The sequence below is a fragment of the Alosa alosa genome, chromosome 5 (genome assembly GCF_017589495.1).
Source record: "Alosa alosa isolate M-15738 ecotype Scorff River chromosome 5, AALO_Geno_1.1, whole genome shotgun sequence".
Classification (NCBI taxonomy): domain Eukaryota; kingdom Metazoa; phylum Chordata; class Actinopteri; order Clupeiformes; family Clupeidae; genus Alosa; species Alosa alosa.
Genome location: NC_063193.1, coordinates 12,594,664 through 12,620,820, shown reverse-complemented (window position 1 = coordinate 12,620,820; position 26,157 = coordinate 12,594,664). Strand labels below are relative to the sequence as shown.

At 43.1% G+C, this 26,157-nt stretch overlaps 1 protein-coding gene across 2 annotated transcripts in view; it reads left to right on the top strand.

Moving 5' to 3' along the window:
- The window catches only part of arl15a (ADP-ribosylation factor-like 15a), a 141,065-nt gene extending 139,286 nt beyond the window's left edge, over positions 1 to 1,779 (top strand). For both annotated transcript variants that reach the window (XM_048243661.1, XM_048243660.1), the window contains one exon: positions 1,589 to 1,779. In XM_048243661.1, the coding sequence (XP_048099618.1) occupies positions 1,589 to 1,741 (153 nt within the window). In that variant the 3' untranslated portion in view covers positions 1,742 to 1,779. The remainder of the gene's footprint in view (positions 1 to 1,588) is intronic.
- The last annotated feature ends 24,378 nt before the right edge of the window (positions 1,780 to 26,157 follow it).

Below are 26,157 nucleotides of genomic sequence, written 5' to 3'. Positions count from 1 at the left end.
ACACACACACACACTCACATACACACACATTCACAGACACACACACACACACACACACACACACACACACACACACACACACCTTCACCCCTATGGTGCTGGATTGCAGAGACTCTTGTTGAGTCCCGCGCTGCTGCTCGTCTACAGATGATCTGTCAACTGCCTCCCGAGTGAGCTGCAGCGTTCTGCCAAAACTGTCACCAAATAAAACATAGCAAAGCACAAGCACACAGACTCAACACAATACAGATGTATGCATGACCCACGAACATGCACATAGCTACACACACACACACACACACACACACACACACTCAAGCACGCACACACTCACGCACGCATGCACGCACACGCACACACTCACACACATGCACAAACCTTTTACAAGCACACACACTCCAACCCTCACACATGCACGCACATCCACATGCACACACATTACAGTTACCCTGTGACATTCACAAAATGCGATGGGGGTGTTTGAAGAATGTGTAATTTCCTCCTTTCTTCTCTCTCTTTCTCTTTCTTTCTCTCTCTCTCCCCTCTCTGGGCCAGATGTACTAAAGCTTTTGCGCCCACTTCAGGCGTATTTGTTTCGCAACGTGCACATAAAAACATGGCGAGCTATGTACAAACAGGCCGCACTTGGGTAAAACTGCAGACTGCCTGTCGCAGGAGCTGAATATTGCAAATTGCACTTTCCCGTGTCATGCATATGCATTCGGTTAGGGGAAAGTGGGAATAAAAAATGGGAGGAGAAATGTAAAATGTGCCTAATTAGGTATTTCCCTGTATGTACGAAAACTGCCGAAAACGCACATCTGTTTTGCGGTGAAATATTACCGTCTGGAAAATGCAGGTGTTAATCCAAATTAGAGTTAAATGGGTCAATAAGAGGAACTTTCAAAGACAACAGAATTGCTATATAGAGCACCAGTTTTGCATCTTTCCACTATGAAAAGCAACCTTAACTTGTCACGTTATCCACTTATAATTATTAAACTTTCCTACTTTCCTAGATTTGACCAATCTTCCATGGCCTACGTGCACAAGTAGTTTGAATAGAATTACTTATCTTCATTATCTTCCTGCTTGTTGACATCTTGTCATGTATTGCATTATTTCATAATCACTAAACGTTTGATTCGTTTTTAATGTTGTCATCAGTTAACTTCATTCAACTGCGCTTGTATGTAGGCTATGCCGTTCAGTTGTGGACGTTCGTAAATTGCAGTAGGGGACGGAGAAAGGCCCAGATTACCCAATGAACTGAAAGTTTGATCAATACCACACACGTACACTTGGGCATCACAGCATTCGCTATCTGTGGTTTGTCCATGCCGCTGATAACGCCACGTTCACAAATGTACGTACATCTGACCCTCTCTCTCAATTCAATTCAATGTTGCTTTATTAGCATGACTACAGTGTTTTCAAATCACAAAACAAAACAGAGTATCAATTTGTATGAGATAACTCTCTCTCTCTGTCTCTCTCTTAAGTTTGAGCATTTAATCCCGAGGTTAAACGTGTGTCTCTCTCTCTCTCTCTCTCTCTCTCTCTCTCTCTCTCTCACACACACACACAGATAAAGAAATACTTTGAGCTGGAGCCGCTGGCCCGAGGAAAACGATGGATCCTGGCGGGCAGCTCCACAGCAGATGTGGAGGACGTGAGGCAAAGCTTCATTCAGCTCATCAGCCTGCTGGAGGACAGAGATGCAGAACCAGCCAGGATATGACACGCATGCACACAAACACACACACACACACACACACACACACACACACACACACACACACACACACACACACACACACACACACACACACACACACACACACACACACACACACACACACACACACACAGACACACACACACACACACACACACACACACACACACACACACACACACACACACACACACACACACACACACACACACAAACCACTGTGGCTCCCCCGGGGCCAGCAAAAGTCATCCTGAGACCAGGAAGCCTTGGAGGGAGGACTGCTATCCTCGCTGATGCTCAGGAGATGATGAGAGTGTAATGGGTTGTGGCGTGTGTGTGTGTGGGGGGGGGGGGCATTGAGTCAGAAGGAAATGGACAATGAGGGACAATCCAGTGGGTCAACAGATCAGTAGTGGAAGAAAAACACACACACACACACACACACACACACACACACAGACATACACAAACTCTCTTTTTCTCTCCCTCTTCTTTTTTCACACACACACACACAAAAAACACACACACACACGATCAGTAGTGGAAGAAAAAGACACACACACACACACACACACACAGACATACACAAACTCTCTTTTTCTCTCCCTCTCTCTCTCACACACACACACACACACACACACACAAATTCACACACACCTCCCTAGATATACAAACACAAGCACACTGTCCCTCTAACATTTTCCCTCACACACTCCCCCCTTCACACCCGACCCCTAATGCCCAAATATAACGAAACTGATTTGTGCTATTTTGACCAAAGAACACACACCACACTCCCCCCTTTCCAGTCACTGCTCATTCCTCTATGGACGTAGCTTTTGTAACTTACTGTAACTTGTCCATTCAACCCACTCAGAATTCACATGTTTTGTAATGTGCTGCACACACTTTATCTAGAATGTATTACTGTAAGGACCTCCTTGGAAATATGACATTTGCCCGCTGTCAGTGTCTGGATATTTGATGTTGTGCTCTGATAACGATGAAGCTTTGTAATCTAATGCCTTATAAGAGGTTTGTGTTGTTGTGGTCAGCCGTAGACGTGTCATTATTAAATAACAGTGAGCACATTTGTTGAAGCGCGGGCCAGACGGACTGGATATAGTCATGACCGTCAAGCCAGGAAGCGAAAACACAAGAGGAAGAACACTCCAGTGTCCGGTCCTGTCCGGTTCCGGGACGGGCGGACAAAAGTGACTCCGTGGCCACACAGCTTGGCAGAACATTCAGCCGGTAGCGTTCTTAAACACACCTCAGCATCTGTCACTTTTCTCTGGGTTCTGGGGTGTGTGTGTGTGTGTGTGTGTGTGTGTGTGTGGAGAAAGTGTGTGTGCAGTATACACTAGGTCATGACTGTTAGTGTGTGTTTGTGTGAGTATGTATCTAACATCTGTGTGAATGTAAGACTGTCTCTGTAAATGTTGTTGTGCACTTGTGTGTATGCTTGACCATGTGTGTGTGTGTGTGTGTGTGTGTGTGTGTGTGTGTGTGTGTGTGTGTAAGTGTGTGTGTGTGAGTGAACATGTTTATTGCATTTAGTCCCCCCTTTCATGTGTGGTATTTTTTATTAAGAACTCATTATTGTCCACCCACTGAACTCTCTCATGTATATTTGCATCCTCCAAGCCTGGGACAGGGGGTGATGTGTGTGTGTGTGTGTGGGGGGGGGGGGGGGGGTGTTCCAGCAGAGCACCGACTCTATCAATCAGACACACAAACAGCTGCATCTGACAAGCCCCCCCCACACACACACACACACATGCGTGCGCGCACACACACATACTCCAGACCGCCCCCTCCAACCTGTCTGTCGGGACCCCTCCCTGTCTACCACCTCTGCTCCTACCCCACCCACCATTCCCTGCCGCATGCCCTCCAAATGCCTCCCAACAAATTTAGCATCGAATCTCCACACCTTCAATTTTGTGATATTTTATGCGTCACAGGTGTGTGCGTGTGTGTATGGCTGTGTGTGTGTGTGTGTGTGTGTGTGTGTTGTGTGTGTGTGTGTGTGCATGTGTGTGTGTCCATGTGTGTAACTCTCTGTGTAGTTGAGTCTCGCTGTTTGTGTGTGTGTGTCTGTGTGTCTGTTTGTGTGCACGTACAGTGTGTGTTTGTGTGTGTTTTGATTTGAGGTAGGGAGACCTGTTCCTAAGGAGAAAAATAAGATGTCTGTGTAGTAGACAGTTCTGAAAAAGTAGACAGTTTCTTTTCTATCTGTAGATCACATTTGTTTTATACCAGACTAGTCAACATAGCTGCCTCTTTTGTACATGTGTTTTTATAAGGCTGGCACCGTAAGTGTGTATACCTGTTCTGTTAGTTTAGGAGTCGGAGCTGGAATGGCCTCAGTAAGGCATAGAGGTGCCCCTCTATCACTGACCAGACTTGGTCCCTGTCCAGCTCATTCTGGTGTATGTTTACAGCAAACCTTCCTCAAATGACAATAAATAATGTGTGAAAAACACACGCCTGATCATTGTGTGCCTTTTATTGTATAGTTTTCCCCATAGGCTCTGTAAAATTATTTGTTTGTACGATTTGTGGACTGCATGGTGGGAGATCTGTGTCCCACAATTAACTGATATGAGATATGTAACTGTCTTCTGTGATTTCATATTCTGTATCTAGCCAGTTACATAGCTGTAGTAGAAATACCAACCTGTTGTGTTTTTTATTGTATTTCTTAGATGGAGAAATTACAGCTTTTACAACAGAAAGCATCCTTCCAAAAAGTTTCCTGTTTTCTTTCTTTCTTTCTTTCCTATCTTTCTGCCTTTTTTTCTTTCGGTCTTAAGTGGTGTGAACTTTCTAGTCTAGAAGTCTAATTTCTTTTCCTTCCTCTGTCGGTCTCTCTATCCCCTCCGCTCTCTTCCCCCTTTTCAAATTAACCGTGTTGCTCGAACACAATGTGTGTCGCGCAGGTTGCCCGGGCGACTCTTTGATCCTGTTTTCCAGTGGCTGGGCTGGGCTGGGCAGAGTGGAGCGGAGCGGCAAGCCAGACACGTCTCTCTCCAGTCTGCTGCCCTCTCCTTCTCTCCACTCCTCTCCTCTCCTCCATTTCTCCTCTCCTGTCTGCTCCCTCCTCCTCCTCCTCCTCCTCCTCCTCCTCTTCGGTGGCGGTGGCCGCAGCGCAGCTCTGCTCAGAAAAGAACCTGTGCTGCTCCATGCTGCGCTGCTGCCTCACTCCCCCTCTGGCATCCTGCTTCACTTTGGTCACGCCGGGCTGAGCCCACCCACACACACACACACACACACACAGAGACACATACACACACACACACACACACACACACACACACACACACACAGAGACACAGAGACACATACACACACACCTTCCTTGCCGCCTCCCTGCGCTGATGCCACACAGTCAATAGCAGACCTGCCAGGGAGATTAGAGCAGAACTCTCTCTCTCACACACACACACACAAACACATGCATAGGGTCATGCCTGTACACACACATACACCTACACACACTCACACACACACACACAAGGTAAAGATACACTCAAGACTCAAGGAAGTGTGTGCATATGTGGAATGCAAACATATTGATACACTGAGAAACAGGGTTGTATGTTCCCATGCATACAAACACCAGTTTTCATCAGAATGCACATATGTGCCCAGACGAACACTGGCACAGTCACCCGAAGGCACTGCTCCCATGAATACACACATGCAAATAGGTCAACTCATGTGCAGGTGAGTCTGACACACAGCGAAACACATATGCACACACACACACACAAAACACTCATTTACGTACAAGGAAACAAAACACAGGGAAACATACACACACACACTCCAGTTATTCAAACATGCATACACACACACACTCCAGTTATTCAAACATGCATGCACACACACACACACACTCCAGTTATTCAAACATGCATGCACACACACACACACACACACACTCCAGTTATTCAAACATGCACGCACACACACACTCCAGTTATTCAAACATGCATGGACACACACACACACACACACACGTCACTTTTTCTTTCCATGATCTAATTTCAGTTTGATCAGACTTTGAGTCAACAGCACGGTAACTCTACCAGCGAACGCACCGCATCCAAACACACACACACCAACCCCTGCGGTGGATCGCATAACCGCACGGCTGCGGGGTGCTTGTTGTGGCTGGCTGGCTGTCTGGCTAGTGGCAGCGCTTGACTGCTACTGGGCAGGAGAGGAGGAAGAGAGAGGATGGAGGGAGGGAGAGCAAGCAAGCGAGGGAAGAGAGGAGAGGGCAGAAAGAAAGAAAGAAGGGAAAAAAAAGAGAAAGCCCCCTGTCTGGCACACAGCTCTCGCACGGCTGTCTGCAGCAGCGTGCCCATGGTGGCAAAACAACATTAGCATGTCATTTACATCTCTAGGTGGACCTGGCAGAGTTTCCCCACGCCTTGTCTAGACAGTGAGCTATATTTGGACACCATTGTTTTTTTTTTCTTTTTTTTTTCCTTTTTTTTTTTTTTTTTTGATCGGGCTGCTGCCAGGCGAGTTCAAAGGAGATTTATACACCAGCAATCCGCCAAACAGTTGTTGAGGCGGAAAGGCACGCAGGCTAGGCCAGGGTGGTTTCGACCGTGGTGGCCCTCTCTGAGACTCCACGCAGCCTTGACAAAAGAGGATCATTTTTGGTGTGTGTGTGGGGGTTATGTGGGGAGGTGGGGGTGTTCGATGCAAAGCAGGCGACAGAGCAATTCCCCATTACTCCTGTTTGGCCACAGGCCCAGGTTACCGTGCCACCTCCACCCCCCGGGGTGAGCGCTTATCTGAAAAGCTAACGCGTGGCTCCGCAGGGAGCACCTTCTCGTTTACAAGACAAACACACAAAGCGGTGCAGGGGAGGATAGGAAAACACAGTGCGTTTGTTTCTCACCAGAACAGCTCTTGTTTTCTGCAGAATCCTCCTCCAACACTCACACCGAGGACATGGGTGTTTTTGCAGCATCATTTCAACAGGCTGTCTGTCCGTCTGCCTGGTAGTCTGTCTGTCTGTCGGTGTGGGCGACTGCAGTGGCCGCCCTGTCTCGCCTGCCCCCTGTGGAAGAATAGCAGATGTTTCTCTCCACATCCATCTCCAACTAAAGGGTTCCACCGATCCAATGTAATCAATGTGTGTGTGTGTGTGTATCAGTGAGTGTGTGTGTGTGGTTTGGGGGTGTGTGGTTGTGGGTTCACTTCCGAACATACCCCCTTAGAGTTTTGAAAACAAAAAAAAAACTCCTAAAAACTTTCTGTAAATGTCTCTTAAATGACCGCCATCTGTAACATTTGAGGTTGGGAAGTTTGGTCTGGACTTGTTCTGATGTGGAGCAACTATGGCCGAACCAGAGCTGTTCGGAGTCACGGTTCGGACAAGAACTCCTGAACGGTTTTGTTCAGAGCTGAAAATGCAACTGTGTTTGACAGAGGGCAGATGTCGGTTGCTAGTGACAAAATATTAGCTTTCAGTATGGTACAATGTCTTTGTAAGTGACATTTAAATAAAAAAAAGTGTTTAAAACTTCCCGGTTCTTCCTAACAAAAATACTGTTGCTAAAAGGTAGACATTTAGTGTAGGAGCCATTAATTACATTCTCGTGATTAAGTTGATTTAATGACCCCTGCTGGTGACATGACCTTGTGGCCTTGGAAGGCCTTGGCACATAAGGAGTTAAATTGCACACCTGTGCCAATTAGTGGCATATAGGTAGAGAAAGGAGGAATCCTTGGGTAGTTGGTTTTAAACTTCGATGTTGGAACGCCAGCAGGCATATGGTTTTCAGTTGTATTTGTATTTGTTACTTGTCAGTTTATTTAGTTTATTTATAGAGACGAACGAAACGAAATACTGGAATAAACGAACGAACAAACTATTGAAACCCCTGAGGCGTCCGAAGTGACTTACTGGAAGGCACTACAGCGTTGAAAACCTTCTGCTATTGGAAAGTTGAAACTGCATCGGAATATTTGGAAGTTACCTGCGTTTGGGAAGTTTGATTTACGGATTTACTCTTATAGGATACTTAGAAGATTGTGAGCTGCATTCCCTAAAGTTTGTGGATTATACACGTTTCCCGCTGGAAGGATTTGAGGATTTAACCTTTATCTTTGGACGTTTGTGAGTAAAACGCTGAATTGAGTGGGCCGCTGAGCTCATACAATGACTTAACGTGAGCCGCCGTGCTTACACCACAAACTGAATGGGCCTTTTCACTTGCGTTTGTCTTCTCGTTGATATGTTGACTTTGAAATATTGTCGATCTTTTGTGTGTTGAACTTTTGAGTTAATCTTTGAAAAAATGTCCGCCATCCTTAAGAGCCTGTAGAGCAGGATTTGTCCGATGAAAAATAACTGTTTAAGTTAATTGCAACACGGGGGGGAAGCTTGGTGTTTTAACACGCAAACGAAATGAAATCGATAGTCTTATTGAAGCCGGACAGGACAAAGAAACTGTTAGGAAACAAATTAACTTGTTTGATGGATTTTTCGCTGAGTTTATTAGTTTACAAGCAACTGTACAACAATTAACTAAAGATGCATATGAAAAGGAGGCCGAGAACTTAGACTGGTACCAACCCAAATATAACCTGTTCAAAAGCTTCTTAGAAGGTGTCATAAAATGGCTCGAGGTTGATCAAGATGATGACAAAGAAGAGGATCAGGGCGATATTGTTAAGCCTCAAGATAAGCGCATCTCAAACAGCGCACAGTGTCACGCATAGCTGCAAAGCAACAAGTGCTCTCAGTTGCGCGTCACGAGAATCTTTAAATCTAAAGGCGAAAGCAGAATGTGCGGCTATTAGAGCAAAGGCGCCCAGGCTTTGGATGACAAAATTGACCTTGATATCGAAGAAGCAAATATCCTCATAAAATTAAAAGCACGAAGAGAAAAAAATGGTCATAGATTCGAACTTGCTGCTGCAGAGGCAAAGGCTAGAATATTCAGAGAAGCTGAAGACCAACGCTCAGTGTCGGGCGATACAAATACGGTACACCAACGGAATATAACACCCCTGCAACAGTACAAAGACCAGTGAGATCGCAGAGAGAAGGATCAGCTCCTCGAACTGGACCTAGGCAAACTGTAGGTGCACAACAAAATGCAAATTTGAGCGTCTCCGTGCCAATAGGAAGCCAGATTCACCCAAATGGCAATGATACAAGCGTCACTGATCTATTAAAAAGACAAACTCAAATCACTGATGTTAGTGAAACAACAAACACTCTCTCTTCTGCCAGATAGAGAAATTCCCATATTCGATGGTGATGCTCTTCAATATAGGACTTTCATCAAAGCATTTGAGCAATGTGTTGAGAATAAAACTACAAATATGGATGACAGGCTATACTACTTACAACAGTATACAAGGGACCAACCCAGAAGCCTTGTCAGTAGCTTTATGCATATGGATCCTACCGTCGGCGTATAAAGGAAGCTAAAAAGGCAGCTAGAATACAGTTTTGGGAACAGCTATAAAATAGCATCTGCTTACATGAATAAAGCCTTGAACTGGCCAACCATCAAACCAGAAGATGGCAATGGGCTGCGATCTTATGCTCTCTTTTTACATAGCTGCTACAATACAATGCAAGACATTGATGGATTAAAAGAGCTTGAAAGTTCCACCAACTTAAGACTCATTGTGTCTAAACTTCCATTTAGGCTGCGAGATGGATGGTGAGCAAATGTGTGTAGCATGCAAGAGAACAAACACAGAGCAACATTCAAGGACTTGATAGACTTTATTGAAAGACAGTCTAGAGCAATGCTAGATCCAGTATTTGGTGACATCATCAACCCAACGGAGAGCAAAGTAGTGTCAAGATCTAAACCACAAAAAACATTCACCAAACCTAGTGGGAGGAGCAGCTTTGCCACTACAGTTGCTCAGGCACCTGAAATAAAAAGGAACGAGTCCCAATATGGACACAAACTGAATGCAAATAAGTGTGCTCTTGAAAAGCCTTGCTTATTCTGTGAAAGAAATCACACATTTGGAAATTGTGAAAAGTTTAAGTCCAAACCAAACAGTGAGAAAATAGAGTTCCTGAAAGTAAATGGGATGTGCTTTGGTTGTCTAACAAAGGGACATGTTAGCAAAACCTGCAAAAACAGAATGAAATGTGAAACATGTTCTCTGTCTCACCCAACCATCCTTCACATTCACACTGGCAAAGAAAAAAAGATGGAATTAAAGATGACTGCGTGGCAACTGGAAACAAACCACTGAGTAGTGCTATGGTATCTGTAAATGATGATGATCCAATAGGTGTCGGTAAATCGAAACAATGCACTCTTGCTATCGTCCCAGTGAAAGTAAAAGTCTCAAATTCAGACAAAGTCATAAATACTCCTGCATTTCTGGATCCCGGTAGCTCCGCTACATTTTGCACAGACTCATTGAAAAGAAAGTTAAATATCTCTGGTAAAAACACCACAATACTCTTGTGCACAATGGGACAGGAGAAAAATGTCCACAGCAGTATAGTCTCTGGTTTTGAAGTCAGCAATATGGAAGGCCTGCTGTACCATGAACTCCCAGAGGTCTACACTCAAACGAAATTACCAGTTTCAAAACGACACATACCAACACAAGAATCAATAGACAAATGGAAATACTTACGTGAGGTGAAAATTCCACAATTGGACGCTGACATTGAGTTGTTAATAGGCACAAATGCTGCAAAGCTTATGGAGCCTTGGAAGGTGATAAACAGTAGAGGTAATGGGCCATATGCTTTTCGAACACACTTAGGATGGGTCATCAATGGGCTCATGCAAGAAACATGTCAAATGCAAGGAAGTCACTCATGTACCGTAGTTAATCGCATATCTGTAGCAGATTTGAATGACTTGTTGATTAAACAGTATCATCAGGATTTTCCAGAACTGGCAGCTGAGGAGAAATCAGAGATGTCAGTTGAAGACAAACAGTTCATGTCTGTGATGGAAAGTTCAAAGGAACTAAGAAATGGTCATTATTACTTACCGTTACCCTTTTAAGAAAAAATGCGTTAATGATGCCAAACAACTACCAACAGGCACAGCAGCTGTTATGTCTCTGAAAAGAAAAATTTGAAAAAGAATGAACAATATCATAAAGAATATACTGCATTTCTAGAAGGAATGCTTGAAAAGAACCCGCAGAAGCGGTGCCTTTGATGAACTAGAAACCCAAAGTGGAAAGGTGTGGTACATTCCACATCACGGAGTGCACCATCCAAAGAAGGGCTCCCTGAGAGTTGTATTCGATTGTTCCGCATCCTTCCAGGGAACATCCTTGAACAGCAAATTGATACAAGGTTCAAATCTCACCAGTAACCTGATAGGCGTCCTGTTGCGCTTCCGCCAGGAGCCAATCGCCCTTATGGCAGACGTGGAAAGCATGTTTCACCAGGTGAGAGTTATGGAGAACCATGTGGACTTTTTGCGTTTTCTATGGTGGCCAAATGGTGACTCAGGTCAACCATTGAAAGAACACAGAATGACAGTGCACTTATTCGGGGCAACATCTTCGCCAAGTTGTGCAAGTTTAAGCCCTCAAACAAACTGCCAAGATTTCAAAGATATCTTTTTGCATGAAACAGTGGAAACAATTAAGCAAGATTTTTATGTGGATGATTGCTTGAAATCGGTGGCCACTGAAGCTGATGCTGTGACGTTGTGCAAAGAGCTTGAAAGAGCTTGCTCAATGGGAGGCTTTCGTTTGCACAAATGGATAAGTAACAGCAGAACTGTCCTAATGTCCATCCCACAAGCAGCCAGAGCAAAGGAGGTCAAAGACCTCGACTTGGAATCCAGCGATCTTCCTACAGAAAGAACTCTTGGCATACAGTGGCACATAGAAAGAGACAAACTCACTTTTGCAGTGAGCCTGAAACAGCAGCCATGTACTCGAAGGGGAATACTGTCCATCATATCCTCGGTATACGATCCTCTTGGCTTCATCTCTCCATTCGTCCTTACTGCTAAGAACATTCTGCAAGATCTTTGCAAGCAGAATTATGCCTGGGACAAAGACCTACCAGACCACTACACGCAGCTGTGGCATGAATGGATGGCAGGTCTAAGTTGCATTGGAGAGCTCAGTGTCAACAGATGTTTCAAGCCAAAGAACTTTGGTCCGATAACATCTGCACAACTACATCACTTTAGTGATCGTCTGAAAAGTGGTTATGGTTGTGTCCGTCGTGCACGCTCGTCTCTCAAATTCAGGACATGAAGTGCACACCTCATTTCTAATGGGGAAATCACGAGTTGCACCATTGAAACAAACTACAATGCCAAGAATGGAACTCCCTGCAGCAGTGCTTGCAGTACGAATGGATAGACTGATCAAAGCAGAGTTACAACTTGCTCTTGAGAACTCCATTTTCTGGACAGATGGTACGTCAACATTGAAGTACATTCAGAATGAGAACAAAAGATTTAAAACATTTGTGGCCAATAGAGTGAACGCAGAATGACCAAGGTAAAACAATGGAGATACATAAACACTAAACAAAATCCAGCTGATTGTGCGTCTCGTGGTCTCAAGGCCAGTGCTCTTCTGAATTCGAAAGTTTGGCTGAATGGTCCAGAATTTCTCAAATGTCAGGAATCTGAATGGACAAATTCTGACATTACCATACAAACACATGAAGAAGAAGATGATGATGTGGAAGTGAAGAAGGATGTTCTTAGCATGAACTTAATTGTAAAGGAAGAACAAAATCCTACTCACACATTCATACACCATCACTCAAATTGGAACAATCTAACCAGAGCAGTAGCATGGCTACTTAAGCTAAAAGACATACTCTTGCAACTAAGTCAGAAAAGAAAGGAAATACTTACCAACATGAGTATTAAGAACTCAAATGCAGAGAAACAATGTCTGATGGAACGAAAAATGCAAACAGTTAAAAAATGCATGAATGTACAGCAGATTACTTTAGAAGATGTCAAAAGAGCAGAAAATGCAATTGTACGCTTTACTCAAATGGAGGCATTTCCAGAAGAAATCAAAACCTCGCAAAAGGAAAACGCTCATGTCAGTCGTCAGAGCCACATTCGTAAGCTTGATCCTATTCTGCAAGATGGATTACTTCGTACAGGAGGGAGATTAAGCAGAATGGCTATGCCAGAGGACCGAAAACATCCTGTGGTTCTTCCAAAACACCATCATGTGTCCAAACTTGTGTTAAAACACATCCATGAACAACTAGGCCACTGTGGAAGGAACCATATGTTGGCCAAACTGCGACAGCAGTACTGGATTCCAGCAGCAAATTCCCTTGCTAGAAAGCTACGGTCTGAGTGTGTGTTCTGCAGACGCCTACATTCAAACTTAGGAGAACAAAAGATGGCCGACTTGCCAAAAGAAAGAATAACACCAGATTTACCATTTACCTTTGTTGGAGCAGACTTCTTTGGTCCAATTACAGTAAAAAGAGGACTCAGTGAAGTGAAACGATATGGTGTCATTTTTACATGTTTCACAACTCGAGCTATACATTTGGAAATAGCCAATTCACTTGACACTGATTCATGTATCAACGCAATCCGCAGATTCATAAGCAGACGAGGGCAAGTGCGGCAAATAAGATCTGACAATGGCACCAATCTGACTTCAGCTGACCGTGAGTTAAAGAATGCCATAAAGGAGTGGAACCAAAGCAACAAACTCCAAGTTGCTCTGCAACAAAAAGGCATAAAATGGACTTACAACCCACCTGCCGCTTCACACTTTGGAGGAGTATGGGAGAGGTTAATAAAACAGGTCAAACAAACACTTTTATCACTGACAAAGGATCGGATATTAGATGATGAATCCCTTCACACTTTCATCTGTGAGGTAGAAGCCATAATGAATAGTCGCCCACTTACCACAAATTCAGATAGAGGTTCGAGGTCATTTGGACTAACGCCCAACCACCTTTTACTTCTCAAAGGGCAACCCACATTACCGCCTGGCTTATTTCAGAAATCAGATGTGTATAGTAGATGCAAATGGAAGCAAATACAATACTTAGCTGATATATTTTGGAAAAGATGGGTTAGAGAGTATCTTCCAAACCTACAAGAAAGACAAAAATGGTTTAAAAGAAAAGAAGCTACGCAAATGGTGACATTGTGTTAATTGCAGACCCTATTGCCCCTAGGGGATCTTGGATGTTGGGGAGAGTTATTGACACAAAGAAAGATTCAAAGGGAATTGTTCGTAGTTTGACTTTAAAAACAAAGACAAGTGTTATAGACAGACCGATCACAAAGGTTTGCTTATTGTTGGAAAATGACATGTAGATATGAATGTCCAATGTATATGTAATGTTTTACTTTACCTTGTAGGAACTAACATGTATACTGATCTTTACACGCACCATGGACTATGGACTATCCGAGCAAGAAATGTCTTGTAAACGATGCACATATCGCACATTCATACAAATACACATACACACAAATGGACTTTTTGAATGCACAATGCCTCTCGGCATAATGGACCTTTCCTTTTAAGTTATGCACTGAACAAGAAGGACTCTTAAAAAAAAAAAAAAAAAAAAAAAAAAAAAAAAGGGGGCTATTGCATTGATGGACTTTAATTTAATTCCATGTGATATGGTCTTGAATGAATTGTGATGTATGGCTCCACGTGTTTACTGTGTATATTGTGATGTATGGCTCCACGTGTTTACTGTGTATATTGTGATGTATGGCTCCAATGTTTTACTGTGTATATTGTGATGTATGGCTCCATGTGTTTAGTTTAGTTTGTTATTGTACCTATTTAGCCGGTAGCAATAAGAGGGCCGGTGTGTAGGAGCCATTAATTACATTCTCGTGATTAAGTTGATTTAATGACCCCTGCTGGTGACATGACCTTGTGGCCTTGGAAGGCCTTGGCACATAAGGAGTTAAATTGCACACCTGTGCCAATTAGTGGCATATAGGTAGAGAAAGGAGGAATCCTTGGGTAGTTGGTTTTTAAACTCGATGTTGGAACGCCAGCAGGCATATGGTTTTCAGTTGTATTTGTATTTGTTACTTGTCAGTTTATTTAGTTTATTTATAGAGACGAACGAAACGAAATACTGGAATAAACGAACGAACAAACTATTGAAACCCCTGAGGCGTCCGAAGTGACTTACTGGAAGGCACTACATTTAGATTTCACTATCACGTCAGTTGTACAAGATATTGACAGCGCGATAACCAGAAAACAATAAGGCATTTGTGGGGAAGAAGAACTCTTGTATCAGTTGAAACACGCCCCATAATCACATCCCAAAGGAGCAGTATCAGACTCAAATTCTGACTAGAATTGAGTTATGATGACGTCAGGTTAACTGCCATCTTCTCTTAGGAGAAGTTTGTCTGTTTCTTTAGAAGATCTTTAAGATCAAACTTGGAATGATCAGATGAACTGGGATAAATTGTGTGCTTTATTGTGAAATCTCTCCCTTGTCGAGATCTTAGACTGCTTCAGCAGTTTTGAACAACCATCATTCTGTAAGCCTGAATAATCATCATGTTCAACATGTGGCAACTACTATCAAGAATGTGTGCCTTCTATTACAAACAAACAAAGGACATTTTTCTTTTAATATTGATGACTGCTGGCTTTGAAATGACCCTGGTGCCTATCTGAGGCTTATCACGGTCATATCCATTTCAAAGTTAACTGCCATGTGTGAGAGCTCAGAGCCATGTCATCGCCAGGGTCTGCAAATGCTTGTAAATGTCGGCAATTGTGCATTTGTCTATTTTCTATTTCTTTTTGTTTTTGTTTTGGTGAAACAGTAAATGTCTGAGTAGAAAAAGCAAACGCACACCGTAGGAGTCACGTGATGTGTAATATTGGTAAACAAAAGGAGACTGCACACTCTAGCGCATTCACGCTTCGGCCTGTGGCCTTTCTTCTGACCTCAAAAAACTCCTACTACCGGTGTGAGTTTGCTTTTTCTACTCAAAATGAAACAGGAAATGTACCACGCTTTTCTTGTTGGTATTGTTAGTGTCCACCATGGCCCCAACCCACCCACACACAGTCGCACTCAAACATTCTCTAACACGCACGCACCGCGGCAAGACAAACATTTTAAAGGTGTTCAGTTGCGCCCTTTGCATGCATAAACGCGCCTGATAGTATAGTTCAAGAGAGGCGTTGATTTGACAACCTTTCACTGAACAAAGGTCGTCTTAGGTGGCTTGCCTGAGTACCGAGGCTTGAGTTGGGACGGGCACAGGCCCTAATGCATGTTGTTCTCAAACACTCGTCTGTTTAGCCTCTGCTCTGTCCTCTTTACAACACTGATTTGCACGCCATGGGAACTGGCCCATACAGATCCTATTTCACATCTGTTCATGAAAATGTGTAAATAGCCGCTATGGGTGACTGGGTGTCACAACGTTTTAAAAAGCTTATATATATCTTAGCTTCCCCCTGGAAATGAACACTGCTGTAATGTGTGTGTGCGTGTGCGAGGCGGCTTAACTTGTCCTTAATATGTTGACATATGGACATGGACCCCTCAATTTTCCTCAAACCCCAGCTTAAATCTGCTTAATACTGCTGTACAATTTCCTTGACAGTTTCCTGACTTGTAGAGAAGGGATGTGGTCCTGATTTCTCCATGCGGCACTAAATGAAAATGATATACAGCTGCCATTATGGTTTCAGCATTTGACATTTAGTAAATATGAAGATAAATGACTCACTGTGAGTCATTAATCACTGTGTCGCATACCTGAGGACATTACATCATGTCAACAACATTCCAACAGTCCAACATTGTCATCACTGTGATGTGCCCTGCTTTTTATTGGACTTTAAGTGGAAATGCTTTGAAGCTGTTAAAGTTTATTTGACAGAATATATATTTTTTCTGCATCTTTATGTTGTGCAATTTATGATGGTCTTCTTGTTACTGAATACTTTTGTTTTAAGTGTTTTTGTCTGAAGGCTTCGGGCTTCCTGTCTCGATTTCATCCTCTTAATAACGTTATACATCTAGAAGAGACATTTTTATTTTGAATCCACTTCCAAATAATGTGAACGTTATGACCTTGGCATGTAAAACGTTTAAGATCCACTTAACACCCTTCAGATGTCCACCAGAGTGTGGATGAGTGCTGTCTGACTGAGCGAGAGAGATGGTGAAAACATCTGAATGGCTTCTTGCTAATGGCGGCCATGCCTTCCATATCTGCCACATATGGAGAAATGTGTCTCCATCTTCCACAAGGGGTGCCGTCCCCTGTGTTGTTCGTGCAGGAGGTCCGCCACTCAGCCAGTGTTTGTGCTACTACTCCTTTCGTCCTCCTCCTCCCACTGGTCTTCCTCTCCTGTTTCTCTTCTCCTCTTTTCTTCTTCTTTACTCATCCCCCCCTCCTCCTCCCTCTCTGCTCCGTGTCAGTGTGGTGATTGAGAGGCTAGGGGTGCTGGGATGAAGCCCTCCCAGGTGGCCAACACATCAGAAGCCCACGGAACCGACTCCTGGCCTGAAGACAAACATCACTCACCCGCCTTTGTTGTCCGAAAGAGGAGGGGGACGGGGAAAAAGGGGGCTTGGGTCACTCCCGGGGGACGCGGTCCCGCGAGCCCACCAAACACACTTCTCCATCTCCAACCCCTGCCCCCACACACACCTCTTGTCCACAGAGGGAACATGTCAATCAAGACGTCTGCACTGGGGAGGTCTCAGTCACCCCCATCAGTCCTGGGGAAAATGAGAAAAGCAACTTGGGCCTCCTCTGCCCAGAACGTGGCTTACTGCCTGTGTAGGTCTCCTAGCAGGCCAGAAGGCTCGCCTGAAGATCCAGTCTTTCACATAAGGTATCATCGGGGGTCTGGCTTCATCAGACTTTCAGAGGCTGGTATCGTCTGGTCTGAGTTCAGTGCCTCTGCCAGACTAGTTCCGTGTGCTCTGTACCTTGAAGGTACTGAAGTAGGTCTGTGAGCATCTGGTTGTAGGTGAAAAAGATGAATTGCAAAGAACTTTTATGAAAGATTTGTTTTGTGATTTTTGTATGTTATCCAAAAAATCCTTTCTGTTTGTATATGAGATTGTGTGTGCATGTCTCTCTCTCTCTCTGTGTGTGTGTGTGTGTTCTGCAGCCATCATAACTGTAACGCTCCACCATGTTGCATTCCCAAGGAAAAAGTACTCATTAAAAATAGATTTTCTTTGTCCAGCTGTGACTGGATAAGCGTCTTGGTGGACAAGATGCAACAACACATAAGGATCGGACAAGTGAACAGTTAATTTGTCAATCGTTATTGACTTGTAAATATTTAATTGGTCTTTCACAAATGTGTCTTTAAAAATCCAAATTGTGTGTGTTTGATGTTTAGTGAGGCACTGGTCCAAGCTCTGTAGGTGGATTATGTCATTGAATCCAAACAGTTTACACCAGAAAGCTGCCTCAGTGACGTCACTATGTGGGCAGCTTTCGGCACTCAAACACAAACTCTACCACATGAAGAAAGGAGAAAAAAACACAGGAAGAAAGAGAAAAAGAAAAACAACTTGTTCGTTTCAAAGTCCCGGTCCTGTAAACAGATTACTTCTACCAACAGAAGACACCTGCCTCCCTAAAGCACATGTTCCTCACTCTGAATCCTGTCGGAATTTCTGTGGAGGAAGCTGGAGCCATATTTGGTCTGCAAGGTAGAATTAAAAACAGTCGAATGGATACTCCTTTGGCCAACAACACTATTTTCTCTGTCAAATTTAGTGAAATGAATGGATGCTGATCAAATATTTGGTTTGATACTTGATCCATAACTATTTCTTTCACAACCATGACAAATTAGATACATTCACAATTCACATCCTGTTATCAGGTCTTGGTGACCTTTGTTGATATCATATTCATATTCCACGGAATGATGTTTGGGACATGTAGTTGATTGAGACTTTTATTTTATTTCAGTGACACAGCAATGTTGCTGTGACACTGAAATAACATAAAAGTCTCAACGAGTTCCCAAATTGAATCCAAAATGCAGACCAAATATTTGGTTTGATATTTGATCCATAACTATTTCTAACACAACCACAAAACATTCTGGGCATTAGATACATGTGTGTGCAAACTAGTATTATAGCCAGCTTCAATTCTGCTTTATTTACTAATTACAGAGAGGAGATAGCACTTATAAAAGCAATTTTACAGTAATGGATGACCACGTTACAATTAGGGTGTCTGAGTGAGCTAATTCTATAGTGTTGTGTAGGTTTTTGTGGTTGAGAACGTATTGTGTATGTGGGTGTGTGTGAGAGAGAGAGAGATTGTGTACATGTTTATGTATGTGTGTGTGTGTGTGTGTGTGTGTCGAGAGAGAGCGAGAGCTTGTGTACATGTCTGTGTTTGTGTGTGTGTGTGTGTGTAGAGAGAGAGAAAGAGAGATTGTGTACATGTCTCTTTGTTTGTTTGTGTGTGTGTTTGTGTGTGTACATGTGCAGATGTCTGTCTGAGACAGTTGGGATTGTAACTGTAGCCCTTCAGTGATAGGAGTGGGAAAGCTCTGTTATTCCCCTCTCCTTCCTGCTGCCGGGACTAGTGCAGTGATGGGTATCACAATAACTAACACAGGTACGTGCCTATCACACCACACACACACATATCCACCTACACCGCCTCCTCTCCAAACACCTTTCATGGGATATGTGTGTGTGTGTGTGTGTGTGTATGGGGTGGGAGGGTGAAAAGAGTTAAAGTTGGATTATGGGACGAGGGCTGTTTCCGAAGAGCGGATCAGTGGTGGTGTAGCGAAGGGGGATACAGTTACAGCCTTGTTGGGCAGGCAGGCAGGCAGGCAAAGAGCGCGGCACAGCGTGGCTGTGGTTTTACAGCGTAGCCTATGAGACAAGTGGGGTTAGATAATGGGAATAGGCTTATGGTGACTGACAGAAAGAGGGTTTAAGGTGGTGGGGATTAGGGTTAAAAGTCACAAAGGTCATGGAAGGACCCAATTCAGACGAGCTCAGTCTGGGTCCCAGGGAGGAAGGTCTGCTGGGAAATGACCACTTCACAGGGGCCAGCACCTTTGATGTGCCACAATTGCACATTCCCCATATGACTCAGTAAACATTGTTCATTTTTTTTGGGTTAGTGTATAAACTATGACACATGCTGTTAAAGAATGTGTTTGTGTTTTATGTATGCTGCTGAGACCTTGAATTTCCCCTGGGGATCAATAATCTATCTATCTATCGATCGATCGATCGATCGTTAAGGTGCATTTTCAAATTCACATCCTGTTATCAGGTTTTGTTAATAGTTGCCAAAGGAGGAATTTGATAAAGACTGAATCATATTCTACGGAATGATGTTTGGGAAATGTAGTTGATGGGATGAAATAATTTTGAACATGTGTCACTGAAATAACATAAAAGGCTCATTGAGTTCCCAAATCTAAGACACTGTTTTGTAATGTGTAATCGTCCATGTAAATAAACATCTGGATGTGTTTTTTGTAGAGAAAATAATTTTCAAACTGAGTAACAGTAGTCATATTATCTTACATTCTTATTTGTTCTGTGGATTATTTTACTTTTTGCGACAGAGAATTGCTCCAAGGACACATTCTGGAAATATTTTTGGGATGATTAACACGGAAACTGCACCATACACTCATGTTGCACCATACATGAATGTTAATTTCCAAGAGGTTACAAGAAAGAGTCCTGGTCATAAATACATATTAGCCTATATTAAGTAAAGTAAAAAATATAAAAACAAAACAAAAAATCTTATTTTGATATATGGATTGTGTGGTTTATGTTCATCATTTGGATCTCATTTCCACTGAGTTGCTACATTTTACATACTGTATATATATCATTTTGCCATATTTATATTGAGCTGGCTTTAGTCACAGTAGAATAGTTTTCTTCAAAAATTGTTGCATGTAACTAATAGACTTGCAGGGATTACATACTTTTCTTATTATTTTCTTACATGTACATGCTTTTGTTTGAGAGAGGGAGACAATGCAAGAGGGAAATAAAGAGAAAAAATAATCTTGCACTATAAATACAAACATAAAAAGAAAGACCCATATGTAAATAAAACTCTTCTCAGAGTAAATGAGCAGGGACGGCTTATTGCACTCCCATTGCATGAGGCTATCAACATCCTGCCCATTCTAATTTGATGATGTGCCAGAGTTTATTCCTATCAGCCAGAGTCTGTCTCCAGTCAGACAATCGCTCATGAGAAATTAGCGTCTGCAGAACAGTAATCTGTCTAGGAATCCATCCGTTCCATACATGAACTCAACTGGCAAACAGACTCAGATTAGTCTCCACGCTTCTTGGATGTGGCTCAGTGGAGCAACACGTTCTAGTGTTAAGTTTCAGGTGGATGAGACAGTTGTGTTTAGTTTGGTGAACAGTCTAATGTTGTTGAACCTAGCCGCTAAGAAATTGGCTGCTTTTGTTTATTTGACACCAGGGTATTATGTGTCCGAATTAATAGTTGAACAGCTCTCCTTGTGCAGTCAATAGGGCCAGTCACTGTTAGTGCTGTCATTACAATTAAAGAGATCATCATTTTTTAATGAGCCTGAGCACCAAACAATGGGTGCTGTGATCTCATTTGAACTGAAGAATTAATAATGATTGCTGGCCAGAGCAAGTAACTTTTGGATGTTTTAGAGGCACGAGAGAGAGAGAGAGAGAGAGAGAGAGAGAGAGAGAGAGAGAAAAATATGAGAACGAGAGCAACAGAGAGCAGGGGGCCAAGTGATGGTGTATCTTATGGGGCGGTGTGCTCCTGTAAAAATCCCTTTTATCTGTCTCTCAGGTTGATGTCTATACAGAAATGGACAGGCAGGAGTTCTCCAGGCACGTCAGCCTGTTTCGCATACCCGAGATTAAGTAGCAAAAGTGACATCCAAGACCAATTGGGCCACCCAGGAGAGCTGCGGCTAGCGGAAAGGCTGTCAGAGTCCCCCTTCACACCATTAATCTTCAGCGCTCTCCTGGCCTGCCAACTCTCATCTCCTTCAAACGGGACAGAGGGGAGAGAGAGAGAGAGAGAGAGAGAGTGAGGGGTGGGGGACACAAAAAGAGAGAGAAATTGTGTTAGGGAGGGGGTGTGGGGCTCAAGTAATTCTGTTTTTCTCTACTTGCCAAACTCATAGATTAACTCTTTCGAGGACAATGCATGCAAATAGGCTTGCTGGTGCTGAAGAGACTGAGGAGACAGTGAGAAAACGTCCGTCTGTCCTCAGAGCCATAAAGCAAAGGTGTTCTACGTGTCCCGCTGCTTTTCGGAATCTCATCTTTTACAGACAGAGAATCTGCCCTGTCCAAGATATTATAATTTTTTTTGTTTTTGTCTTTTTGTAATACATTGGTTTGGAGCCCACTCTGTTTCTCCATGACATAAAATTTGCCAGTGATTACCTAAACAATGAAACCTTTCTTGTTCTCTTTGTTTGTGATTATTTGTAAAGAAAGGTTCTTGATGAAAAATGGATGGCTCTTTGGAGAGAATTGGTACACTGATGAATATCCACACTGAACTCTAAGCACAATAAGCATAATCATTAGGAGAAAAAAAAATCTTGGAACTCATGCATCTTTCAGGAGATTAACTTTTATCAGCATGTTGTGTTAAACCAAATTGCCTTTCAATCATAACCCATCTTTAAAAGCATTTACAATTAGCATGTTGGGGGAGAAATGTTTTATCCTGAGAATCACTAACATGAGAGTACGTCCCTGTGTCTACACACAGGGGAGTTGAGCAGGCCTCATTAAATCAAAATTGAAACTTGGGGCTGACTGGCTGAAGTGCTGTGACAGACTTCACCCCTCAACTCTCTTAGTCATCAATAGACACTTTGATCTCATCTTAAGAATGGATCCTCATTTCAGAGAGAAAAAGAAAAGGATAAAAAGAACAGATAAATGCAACCTCGCTGCTGTGAATGGTACAATGGGATGGAAGGCTACAGAAACCAACAAATAGCGTAAAATTAGTGGGCTCGCCAGTGGCATGACTTTAGTCCCAGGAGAGGGCCTTCTTACCTCCGTCCAGCTCCTGAGAACCAGGGAAAACCTGACCCATCTAAAAGTGACCCTTTGAAGAGACATGAACTCAAATTAAGCAGCATACCACAGATGCTTGCTGCTGTTTTCCTTCTTTTTTTTCCCTTTCTTGTTTGTCAGGGAGTGGTGGTGGTGATGTGTTGGAGGTGGCGGCAGTGGCAGTGGCACTAAAATATCAAGCTTGAAACTCAATAGTGGTTTACTTTAGACAACTTGAGTTTGATTGAGTTTGTTGAGTGAGCCATGCAACAGAGTACTCCCCAATGACCAAACTATTCAATGGGATTCTTTATCAAGCTATCAATGCGATTGTGGATGGACTAGACTAGAAATCACTTAAGAAAAAACAACTGTTAACACCACTATTAGCAGCCTATTGGTACTCATTAGTACTCAATAATCAGTGGTATACTATTGTAAAATATTATTATTGTGACAATTATTCCATATTTAGCGGGTGTTCTTCGGCACTGTTAATACCTCAGTCAGACAAAGCGGTGCCACAAATCATGAGTGCTGGACAGACTTTTATCCTAACAAACACTTTGAGAATTAAACTCAAATTAGTTGTGAGGGTATTTATACAAATTCCTCAGATACTGACATGTGTATACACAGGCTTGAATGACATTAAGATACACAGCGCAATTGAGAGACCTCACACATCTGTGTAGCAATCAATAACGGGACGCTTGTTTCAGTTCAACACACAAGAGTGCAGCCAAATTCACTTTTCAAACATACTGATGATTTTCTTTCTTTGCAGCAGGCAAAATGTCTAAAGACTAAATTGATGGTAAATTAAATGGTACTAGTTTACAGGAGACCTGTACTAATCTCTATTGAACCTTGTCAACCTTTCAAAGTTATGCATGAAATTGCTTTTGTCATAACTTTTGTGAAAAGGTTAGAAATGATAATCGAGTGTCTTGGTAATATGATGAAATTTTAACAACTGTTACCAAACAAACTTGTCTTCTTTTAACTTCTTTGAACTTTTATCTCAAAACGTGGAACCCAAAACAATCTGGCACATCTCACTGAGACCAATCACGGCTGTATTGCTGAGCTGTCTGTTTTATTTGTCTTGTTCAAATTAGGTGAGAGAACGAGATCTGGAGAAGGCATGCCCTCCAACACTGCTCATTGTGCTGCTGGCTCCGTCGCCTCCACTGGCACTTTTTTGATGTGCTCAGAAAGAGGACCATATTTCACAGCCAATGTGAGAGAATGTGAAGAATGAGCAGTCCTGTTCATTAATTAACGCTGGAGCACAGTGCACCAATTAAGCCGCAGACTTGTTGTGCTCTCCCCAAAGCAGTCACGCAGTTACAGTCACTCTGAATTTCAACACCACTGTTTACTGAATACAAACAAAGGACACCAAACAAGAGCTGGCGACCAGCGGACAAGCAAGTCTGGATAAGATGTCATTAGTTGCATTGGGACTACATCCATTCAGCCACCTACAGCCATATATTTCATAATTCTTTTTCTTTAGAGAACCCATGTTTACATTTACAGTTGTAATGGTGAACTAAAGGTTGGAAATACAAAATGATACACAACTGAGTATTGTCAGCAGTATAAGATGACCATTAGGAAAATACCAATGAACTTGGTTTGGTTTGCGCTGATTGTTTACTAAGATTAAAAGTAAGAATGTTCTTACATTAAAACCATATCATGCCAACAGTCAGCAAAGCTCTCTCTCACACACACAAAAGAGAGAGACAAAGAGAGAGAAATAGAGAGAAATAGAGCACTTATATCCTAATCCATACCTCTTATTATTTCCATCTTACAACTGTATGATTGAATAGGCTTTTCCACGTTCCCCTGTTAAATATGACCACTACACCGATATAACTAGAATTGCGGTTCCGAGGAACTGCAAGAGTGGGTTTGATCAGGGGCATGGAACTCGGCCTCATCCAAGGATTCCGACGGTACCTCATTTATGAAAATTGGGCACACGGATCAAAAGTTATCTGCATTAACGCAACATCCAATAAGCTAAAACGCATAAATATCGTGGTTGCTATGCTGGTTGCTAGGGCAATCATGCTGGTTGCTATGGTGGTCACTAGGTTAGAAGGCCAGCGCCTCCTGAGACGCCTGAAGGGTCAGTTCTGAGGTTGTTGGCTGCTGGAACCGAAAAATGGACTGCCTTTTCTTAAAAGACAATGTGACTGAATGTGACTGAAGTGCGGGCAAAGTTTGCACAGAAATGTACGATTTTTCCCACCCTCATCGACCTTGTCATAAAACTTGTTTAAATGATCCCACGACGCCTCCTTGCTGCTTTGTCGTCTACATCAGGGGTCCCCAACCTTTTATGTACCATGGACCGGTTTGATTCCTATTTTTTTTTTTCACTTCACCGAGAGAAGTCAGCTGGAAGTTTAGGCTGGAGTTGCCGGTGGCCCTGGCTGCGGAGCAGAGCAGAGGTGGAGCGGCAAGAGGTGTTCGAGTCGGCCTGTTCGCCGGTGCTCTTTAGAAAAATAAGGGGGAAAAAAGTTTGTTGTGTGAAACCGATGGCACGAGCCAGAGAGAAGGTCTAGGCCTTGGCACGATCGTGGCAGTGTGGAGTGGCTGGAACAGCGGAGGACAGCTCTGCGACAAGGCAGCACAGGAGGGATGCCAACGTCGGTAGCTGTAGCTGTGCGCAGCGTGGTCCGGCTGCGATGGAACTGGAGTCTGCTACCCCGACTGGCGAGACAACGGAGTGGAGCATCGGAGGTGCAGTGCCAGTTACGGTGTTCAGCGCCAGGGAGTCTGAAGAAGCTAGCCTAACTTACTTATCGTTGACGTTGACCCGACACGTTCATAAGTTAGACCATACACTGATAAGGACGTCCATCAAACTAAAAGGGTTCGTTCTTCGATGTCTTCAAATTCGTTCGAAAGATTTCACGCGAGATTTACGCATAGGATTTACGCCACATTCCAGAGAGTTCTGTTTTCCCAAGATGGCGCCCATCTGTATATGTGAACGAGACATGAACGGTACTGTTTTTCTTTTTAATAAACTACCTATAGACTTACACAGTTCTCAATGCTTCGGTTTACATGTAGATACCCTCATTATGATACAGTGTAAGTGTGTTGCTATTTGGAGCCTTGGTAGCGATTTATTTTTACTCTACGTTCAGTTCAAGCAACGTTGTTTGGTGGGTCAGGTGACGAGCCGTCGAATCACAGCACAGCACCCATAATGCATTGCAACACACCTTCATGAAGGGACTCATCGGCTTGCTGGATCAAACCCACTAATAATAATAAGTAAACTTAAGAAGAACAATATTGGGCTTGCATGGCTTTGCCATGCTGTGGTCTT